This window comes from Pygocentrus nattereri, chromosome 8 (assembly GCF_015220715.1).
Source record: "Pygocentrus nattereri isolate fPygNat1 chromosome 8, fPygNat1.pri, whole genome shotgun sequence".
NCBI classification, from domain to species: Eukaryota; Metazoa; Chordata; class Actinopteri; order Characiformes; family Serrasalmidae; genus Pygocentrus; species Pygocentrus nattereri.
The window spans coordinates 19,036,372-19,046,087 of record NC_051218.1 but is presented as its reverse complement, the minus strand read 5'-3'; the positions used below and the strand labels follow the sequence as shown (position 1 = coordinate 19,046,087).

The window sequence follows — 9,716 nt, the reverse complement described above, 5'->3', positions numbered from 1 at the left end:
TCACAGGTTTAATAAGTTTGGAGTAGCAGTCATGTCAGAGTATCATTTAAGTGTATCAGAGTCATGTAAGTGTATCATTTCTTTTGATTTACCAATTTTCTCAAGATTAATCTCTGCTCTCAGATCACAATCATTCTGTCTTTTAATGATCATCTCTCACCTTCTTAAAATCCACCCCTATACTGCAAAACAAACAAATGCAAGTTTATTGTTGGCTGAGCAATGTCCACATCATTCTAACATGTCTGTCTCTATGTGGGAGGCTGTTAGAAAATTATACAACCCCATTTCACCAAAAAGTTTGAACGCTGTGTAGAAAGTAAATACAAATAGAATGCAATGATATGCAAATCATGCAAACTATATTTTTAAAGGAAAATCCTATAAAGTCAACATGTCAAATGTTGACACTGAGAAATTGTATTTTTTTTAAAAAGAAATGCCCATTTTGAATTTGATGCAAACAAGACGTTCCAAAAAGGTTGGGATGGGGACATGTTTACCACTGTGTTTCATCTCCTCTTCTTTTAACCACACTCTGTAAGCATTTGGGAACTCAGGAGTGCAGTTGCTGTAGTTTTGAAAGCGAAACGTTTTCCTGTTCTTGTTTGATATAGGATTTCAGCTGCTCAACAGTTTGGGGCCTCCTTTGCTTTCATAATGCTCCAAATGTTTCAGTGGTGACAGGTTTGGACTGCAGGCAGGCCAATGTAGCACCCAACCGCTTTTACTACCGAGCCATGTTGTAGTAACACATGCAGAATGTGGTCTGTCATTGTCTTGCTGAAATAATCAAGGCCTTTCCTGAAAAACGTTCGGATAGCAGCATATGTTGCCAAAACATGTATATATCATTCTGCATTAATGGTGCCTTTACAGATGTGCACATCACCCATGCTATGTGTACTAATGCACCCCTATACCATCTTGAATACTGGCTTTTGAACAGTGCACTAATAACAAGCTGAGTGGCCCAGAGGACACAGTGTCCATGATTTCCAAAAAGAATTTCAAATGTTGATGTGTTGGGCTACAGGACAATTTTCCACTTCACCTCAGTCCATTTTAAATGAGCTCAGACCCAGAGAAGGTGGCAGCATTCCTAGATCCTGTTCATATTTGGTTTCGTCTTTACATTTTACAGTTTAAACTTGCATCTGTGGATGCAGCAATGAACTGTGTTCACAGACAGTAGTTTTCAGAAATGTTTCTGAGCCCATGCAGTGATTTCTACTAGAGAATCTGTTTTTAATGCAGTGTCGCCTGAGGGCCAAAAGATCATGGCCAGCAAATACTGTTTTTTGGCATGTTCCCTTGCTCACAGAGATTTCTCCAGATTCTCGGAATATCTTAATGTTATTATGTACTGTAGATAATGAAAAGCATTTTTTTTCCTATTTTATTTTGGAAAACATTCTTTCATCATGCAGTCTTCACAGAATGGTGAACTCCTCCTCTTCTTTACTTATGAAAACCTCGGCCTCTCTATGATGCTCTTTTTATACCCAATCATGTTACTGACCTGTTGCCAATAAACCACCAGGTGTGTTTTTTTTTGCATTACACAATTTTACCAGCCTTTTGCTGCCCCTGTCCCAACTTTTTTGGAACATATTGTTGGCATCAAATTCTAAATGGGCAAATATTTAAAAAAAAAACAATACAATTTCTCAGTTTCAACATTTGATATGCTGTCTTCATACAATTTTCAATTAAATTCAGGGTTTAATCACTGCATTTTGTTTTAATTTACATTTTGCACAGTGTTCACAGTTTTTTTGGAAATGGGGTTGTATATTCAAAATGAATAAGGTGGTAGTCCTTGTCTTAAACAATTGCTCAATAAAAACTGATTGACTCACCTGCATCTTAGTAGCCATATTAACTTTTTGAATTACTATTGTATTGTATTTTAAGCAGGATTTAGTGCTTTAGTCCAAATATGGTATGAGGGAACGACCATTTGCAAACAGATCCAAGTGAAGGCTATGCTATCATTTGTAAAATGATAATTAAAAGTCCTTAACTTTAGAAAAAATGGAAAAAAAACAAAACTGCCCTTCTCTGTGGAAAGACGTTTTGAAAGAAGAATACTAACCATAGAAGACATATAAGCATGTATGTCTGGACATATTAAAACCTGGAATTTTGCATTACTCAGATCTCAGTTTTGTAATTATAGCATTTTTATTGCAGCCAACACTAATGCTGGATTAAGTTCAACTGGAAGAACAACTGTGTGAGGCACTGAGTAAGTCTAATTACAGTAAAAGACACAAAGTATCCATATTACCCTATCCTTTAAAGAAAATGATGAGAATCGAGTGAGTGTGACTCTTAAAAGGGTTGTCTAAATATCTTAAGAGTTTTATTTTAATTAATATTTCAATTATAAAATTTAGGATCCTTCATTGATTCTCCTGAACACTTTATAGATTACATCAATTTGATCTTAAACAGTCACAATACGGAGAGGAACCTGGTAGATGTCTTCAGGTCAAATTTTGGGTTGGGGTTCATGAATCGACCATAAATGATAGGAATTCAAAACCTTTGTTTCTTGGAGTCCCTTGGCTCATTACTATAATTACACAGATGAATTGCATTCACAGAGTGATGGAAAAACAAGTTATGTTTACAGGATGAAAGTAAGTTGCCTGTTTCATTCAGGAATGGCTTGTTGCTATGGATCTGGGAGGAAAGGGGACATTATATCAGAAATAGGGAAACTATCTGCATTCACTAAGTTAAGTGGATTGAAAAATTTCCTATTGTTGGATTGCATAGGATTTGCGAGGAAGCCATAACATCGTCTAAATTATTTAACGTACCTCACTCTTTTCCATGTCTCATTTTCACATTTTTCTAGTAAATATGTTGGCTGTTTGTTTTGCGGGAGAAATGCAGTAAAGTACAATTCCCAAAAAAAGGAAAATGGTTAACCAGCCTTAGTTCAGAAGCAGCCGCATCCATCAACATCACGCGTGTCTGTGAGTGACGCGGACCTTGTGCAGATCCTGCGATCTACACGTCATGTGGTCACACATGCTTGTAGACGTATGAGGTGGAGATCAGCGCTCGTCGATGTGACGTTTAACCACGGCGCGCTGTTTTTTCATAGAGCCGGAAGTGCTCAGTCACGTTTAATAACAGCTGCTAGCAGAGTTTGTTGTTGAGTTTTGTGCGTGTGAGATGAATTTATATGTCATGCTGAGTGTGTTAAATGTAATATTACCAATAGACTGTTTATTGGTCATTCGCTAGCGTTGTACACAGCGCCTCTCCAGCGCTTTGTGCTGCTGCTAGCAAAGTAGCTAGCTAACCACGGACAAATGACAGAGAGACTACAGTGACAACACGCCTCTCTACATGCTTCAAAAATAGTCATACAACCACATTCATATATGTTCGTTTTGACAAGTAAGTGGACATTTAGTTGCTTCTTAAATGATTAAAACTGCAAGTAGTCGATAGTTAATAAGCGGAGCAAAAGTTGATTAGCGCCTCTTGTGTTGGTGGTGTAGGTCGCTAGAAGTGGCGAGATGTGTTACCAGGCAGGGATTTTATTGTCTTTCTCAAAGCTTAAATCGCTTGTTATGCATCCCAAATACTTACAGATCTGAAGTCAAAATGTCAGTGGAGCTTGACGTGTTTGTGGGAAACACCACCATCATGGACAAGGAGGTATACCAGCTATGGCTGAATGGATATACAGGTAACACACCTTGGAGAAGTAAATACACACTTAAAAATATGGTTATTCAAGTGTTCTTTAGTAAAGGGAATGGTTCTATCTAGATATATGTAATGGTTAAATGGTTCTTTGTATGGTAAAATGGTTCTTTAGATTGATGGAGAATATGTTATGTATTTTGAAAATGGCTCTATACGTAGAACCAAAAAGTGTTCTTTCAAATTCTGTTGTTATGTTGTCAAGCTTGCAACAATAGAAGAACCATTTTTGGTGCCCTATAGAACCATTTTCACCATGCGACAAAGCATTCAAACATGAAATCGTCCCATATATAACTCATGCTTCTTTATACAACCGTTCCCCTTACTTACTAATGAACCCTTGAAGAACCAACTTTTTAAGTGTGTAGGGTTTTTTTAGGCCTAATAATTTTTTGTTGATTGTTTAAATGAAAAAGTACACATTCTCTACTGAGAACACATTTTATTGCACAGATACTGCTTATTTGCTGAATTTAAGATGTTGGAACAAATAAAAAAAAACAACATCAAAAAACTCAAAAAAACTAAAAATGTGAACTGAGTAAATGTTATGGCATAAATTATATTTGATCTTTTTATTCCCCCCATGTTTCTTTGCAGAAAAATACTATATTTAGAAATTGTGCCCTAAATTGTTTGCTGGAAAATGCCAGGCTTAACTGATTTCTGTAGAGCATATGACAAATTATTTTTACTTGTAATTTGACCAGGGTGTTTCAAACCTTTGCATACATCTTTAACTCTGCCTAGCTGTAAAACTCACATGAAGAGGCATCTTTAGCTAAATAGCTTAAAAAGTGTCTAATTCTAGCTACAAATAGCTATAACTAGCATGTAATGAGATGTAATGATCGCAGGAATTCCATCATCCAGATGAAAATTCAGAGTTTATTGTCTTTTCTATCAATATGTTGAGACTAGATTTGGTACAATCATTTGATCTAGAGAAAAACTAAGGATAGGGCCATTTACCCCATAGCACTCATGCTAGCATAATGTCCTTAGAACCAAAAAAGTGAAAGCATTTGGAGTAATTTCAGGGATTGCAAATTGCGTAATATATCAGACAATTTAATATTCATGACTTTAACCATGAAGCTGAGGTGTTGATCAATAGATGCACGATTGTTTTCCTCCTTTAGTGAATGATGCCGTAAAAGTGCGGATTGAGGGAGGCGTGATGGAGGAGTGTGAGGCCAGTGCTGAAGTCCTGCTCAGTGACACTATGGACCAGTTCCGAACCTTCCAGATGTGTGAGAGGCTTCTGCAAAATCCGGCCAAACTAGCTAACCAGCTCCTCTTCCAGATTCCACCAGATCGGCAAGCCATGCTGATTGAGAGGTAGTGTCATTTGCCTTATCTCTCAAGTTGTTTATTTATTCATTCAGGTCATGATTTCCTGACACATCACATCTATACCCTCTCTCTGGCTTGTGACCAGATACTATGCTTTTGATGATGATGTTGTTCGTGAAGTCCTTGGAAAGAAACTCTCCAAAGGGACAAAAAAAGATCTGGATGATGTTAGTGCAAAGACTGGCATAACACTGAAGAGTTGCAGACGCCAGGTGATTAGAACAGTAAAATGTGATTTAAGAACCTTTAATCAACTTGGACAGTTTTTGGTGATACTTGTTTGGTGATATATTCTTTCTCACATAGTTTGACAACTTCAAGCGAGTATTCAAAGTGGTGGAAGAGCTCAAGGGCCCCCTGGTGGAAAATATAAAGCAACACTTTCTGCTCCCTGACCAGCTGGCAAGGTGTGAGAGAAATATGTCACTGCATGTTCTTGCTCCAGCTGCACTGCCTGGATCAGTTTTCCATGGAAAAATCCTAATAGCAATTATTGCAATGAGTATACAACCATATGAATATTTAAACGGTTCTTAAACCTTTGCATGGAAGGTTATTTCAGTGTTGTACCAGGTCTGAACACCAGAGGTATGTATTAATTAGTTACATTTTCTCAGTAACAGGGACTCTACAGCATTGTTTTTTCTGAGTATTTTCAAATGATAATCCTTTTATTTCTACTCAAAGATATTTTTGAGGAAATGAATCTACTTAGTTACAAGTTCCTTTTTTGTGTTAAACTTTCATTATTTTACTTTGGTTACGGCATCTGTACTGCTTTGTAATTAGTCTCAACTCTGACTTTTGAGGTTCATTTTATTTTACACCAAGAGCACATTAACAAGAAAAGAACAGAGAATAGCAAGTTCTTACACTGATAGCCAATGGATATTCAAACAAAACTGCAGTTTTGTAAGTTATTTTATGAGTTTTGTTCTGGTACTACTAGGATTTCTTTTGGAAAGGTACTTTTACTTGATTCCTTATTTCACTGAAGTAACAGTACTTTTACATGAGCATGAGTTTAGGATCCTGTACTGAGCTGGAGGATGTAATTTTTGAAAAAATAATATAATGATAATGCCGCAATAATTTTTTTGGATTAATTAATTTTTTGTTGATCAATTCACAACTATAATAGGACAGTTATGGAATGAACTTGGCCCTCAACAAAGCTGCAGATTGTGTCTTTTCTTCCCAGCTTTCTCTCATTTTTGTCTTTAAAGTCCTGCCAATGTTTGCTTATTTTTTTTAACAGGGATTACGCTGCCATTGTGTTTTTTGCCAACAATCGCTTCGAGACAGGGAAGAAGAAGCTTCAATATCTCACCTTCCAGGACTTCGCCTTTTGTGCCGGGCAGCTTATCAACAATTGGACTGTTGGAGCTGTTGGTGAGAGATTGTCAATTTTTTTATTTGAGTTATAATTCATTTGAATATTTTGGTTTGCAGTCGGCTTCAGAGCAGACCCCTGAAGTTACTGATCAGCTTATCTTTATTTATTAGAACCAGTCAGACTTCAAACCATTGCCTTGTGCTCTAATGATTCTTTTTAAGCAAACTGTAGGATAAACAGTTCCCATGAATTTCTCTGCTCTTTCAACTTCTGCTGTTTGATTCCTTAAGATAACATGGTGGAAGACATGGACGTCGATCTAGACAAAGAGTTTCTTCAAGACCTCAAAGATCTCAAAATTTTAATCACAGACAAGGATCTTTTGGACCAGCACAAAAGGTATAAGATCACAACAGGGCGTGAGGTGGAGTGAGGGATGTGGATGGCGAGGAATAGACAGAATATTATGTTGGGACATCCTCTAATGTTTGAGTAATGAAAACAATTTCCTGTCTTCTCAGTCTAGTATGTGTCGCTCTGCGAGGAAAGACCAAAGTCTTCAATGAGATGGAAGCCAATTTTAAGGTGAGAGAATGCACATTTCTGTAATGCCACATGTCAGCTGGTTTGTAAATATAAAAAAAATATAGGATGATACTTAAAGATATTTTTACAATATACATCACAATATTTAGTTTTTAGGTTTGATAAATTGGAACAGACCAAAAGAATCCAAGCAGTGCCACATTAAAAATGCTGTAAAACCACTATGAGTACAGTGACTTGTCTAACAATATACGCACTGTGTTACAGAAAGTGCATGTAAAGAGGATTATTTTATCTTTATATATAACACATGCAGTAGGTCAGTGTTCTTTAAAAGTGAAGTCCACCAGTTTTTTAAGTGTTGTATATTTCAGTAATTGAAATGTAGATAAAGTAATTGACAGTGGCTAAATGTGAAATGCCTCATTGTGGAGAATCTTACTAACTCATATATCTACATAATGGGGATGATGGCAACCAGGTTTCGTGATGTCTACAACTCAGTTATAGCCATTTTATTTATTATGTGCAAAATTCTAGGTAATTTTGATAAATGATAAGAAATGGTGTAAAATAAAACATGTTCTTATCACACTATTTTGTTGAACACCCTGCATGCAACATGAACAGATTTTTAAAAATACATTTTAGGCCAAATCCTTAAAGCAAAACTGTCATATAACAATGCCTCATGCTTCAGGAAGTAACACTGTGTTGTAGCTTTAAGAAGCATGAGATAATTTGAACATCTGGTTCTTGTTATCACAACTGTAAAAAATGTTGGTACTTTTTGTCTGGAACAGTGCAATTTTGCTTAAATCTTAAGACTAAATTGTATTGAATTCTGAAAAAAAGGTCAGCAATCAGAAAAGTTAATGATGATGTACTTCATTACAGAAATGATAAAAGGTCACCACTTTGCCCACTCCTTATTGTATTACGTTATATTTTATAATCTATATATTTTTAAAAATATGAGGCAAGTATAATATAATAATAATAAGACACACTCATAAGGGAATTCTTGTTATGGACTCAGATGTAAAATGGACTTTCATTTGAAGTGCTTGAAAGAAAATGTCTGCCTGTGCAGAATCTCTCCCGAGGCCTTGTCAACATTGCTGCCAAATTAACAAACACAAAGGATGTCCGAGATTTTTTCATTGATCTTGTAGAAAAGGTATGTATAATTAAGTATTAAAACCTCCAAATGTCTATATCACTCTTGACGTTGCCTTCAGACTTTACTTTTGTCCCCTCTACAGTTTATTGAGCCTTGCAAGTCAGACAAATGGACAGCTACAGATGTTAACCTCTACCTCACCCACTACACAAACTCAGCACACATACTGGATACTTTCAAGTAAGTGCATTTACAGAACATAAGAGAGAGACAGAGGTCTTCAAATCTCGACCCTGAATCCAGTTTCTGGTCCTGGACTTAGTGATCCTGTTTCTGTGGTTGGCCCATTGCTATCACACTAGCTGGCCAAGCATTTATAGCAACAGGTCAGCTAACTTAACTGTGGTTACAATTCCGGACTGAACTGGATTTAAGGTCCAGATCTTAAAGATCTCTGATATGTGCTGCTCTCTGGTCTGTGGAAGTCTATTGTCCTACCAGTGGGGGTCACTGTATCTCATATACTGTGTAGTGAATGTAGTTGCCTTGTTTCCTACCTAGTCATTTATGCACTCAAACCACTGTGGAATGCGGATTTCTGTTTACACAACTCATTTACACAACATGTTCTGATACACTAAGCAATGGTGCATTCACCCCAAACTATCTATAACTTCTCATTAAAGGATACACGTGTGATTATACAGGCCTAGTCAAAATGTTTTTTCTGTTGATTCTAACAGCTCCTGTGTCATTTTCTGTGTCTATCTGTTTTTATTTCTCTTTCTCAGGCACCAGAATGTCTGGACTAGGTATATGGGAGTTATCAAAAGCTGCATCCTCAGAATGTATCACGAGTGAAGAATAGCATTTTTCTGTTCTTTCTGTTGCTCTTCTTCTCCCTTAATCAAAACTGCTTTGGATTCAGCCCAGCCTGCTCACCTTTTGGCCCTATCTTTATTTAAATCCCCTGTTTATCATTTTCCTCCTTTAATCCTTACCCAAATATCTCCCTCCAACAGCTGGCCATCTCCTGGCCTCCCTCCCCCATTCTCCTTTATTCTCGGTTCATTCCTTCACCCCTTGGCCGCTGTCAATCACAGGATGATTTGTAAATAAGCAGAGCATGATCTCTACATTGTGTTCTCATTGACTTTGCAGTAAATTGTTCAGGCATTCACATGATGACCTGATGATGTATGTATTTTGCATTTTAGAACAGGACAAATCAATTCATGCACACAGGTAATGGACTATTTGCATGGTTTATGTGTACTCTGACTTTAAATGTTTTGATTAAATTTAAAATAAATACACCCTTATAAACCTATCAATATTTTTGCAAGTGTGTCCTGGATTGTGGTGTTTGAGCATATTATCAGTAATGGATGAAATAAAGACGGCAGACTAGGGAAGGTTGTGGCTCAATGTGTGGGCCTAATACAAATTTACAGTCCACACCGGATGAAGATATTTATTCCTGGCTTCTCATTTGAACAGTTGAACCAATAAGTGTGTGTCTAAGTTCTGAGGTGCGTGATGAGTCTGTGTGTGTGGCCACCTGGGAGGGTCCACTAGCAGTAGGGGGGCACAATTTGTCACTACTTCATGGGAGGTACA

At 36.9% G+C, this 9,716-nt stretch overlaps 1 protein-coding gene across 1 annotated transcript; it reads left to right on the top strand.

Moving 5' to 3' along the window:
* The first annotated feature begins 3,121 nt into the window (after positions 1-3,121).
* On the top strand, positions 3,122-9,430 carry fibpa (fibroblast growth factor (acidic) intracellular binding protein a). Its single transcript, XM_017707046.2, has 11 exons — positions 3,122-3,420; positions 3,618-3,715; positions 4,878-5,076; positions 5,177-5,303; positions 5,398-5,498; positions 6,350-6,483; positions 6,718-6,826; positions 6,949-7,012; positions 8,067-8,153; positions 8,239-8,336; positions 8,888-9,430. Exons 2-11 carry the CDS (start codon positions 3,631-3,633, stop codon positions 8,955-8,957), a joined length of 1,074 nt encoding a protein of 357 aa, XP_017562535.1. The 5' UTR covers positions 3,122-3,420; positions 3,618-3,630; the 3' UTR covers positions 8,958-9,430.
* Positions 9,431-9,716: the final 286 nt, after the last annotated feature.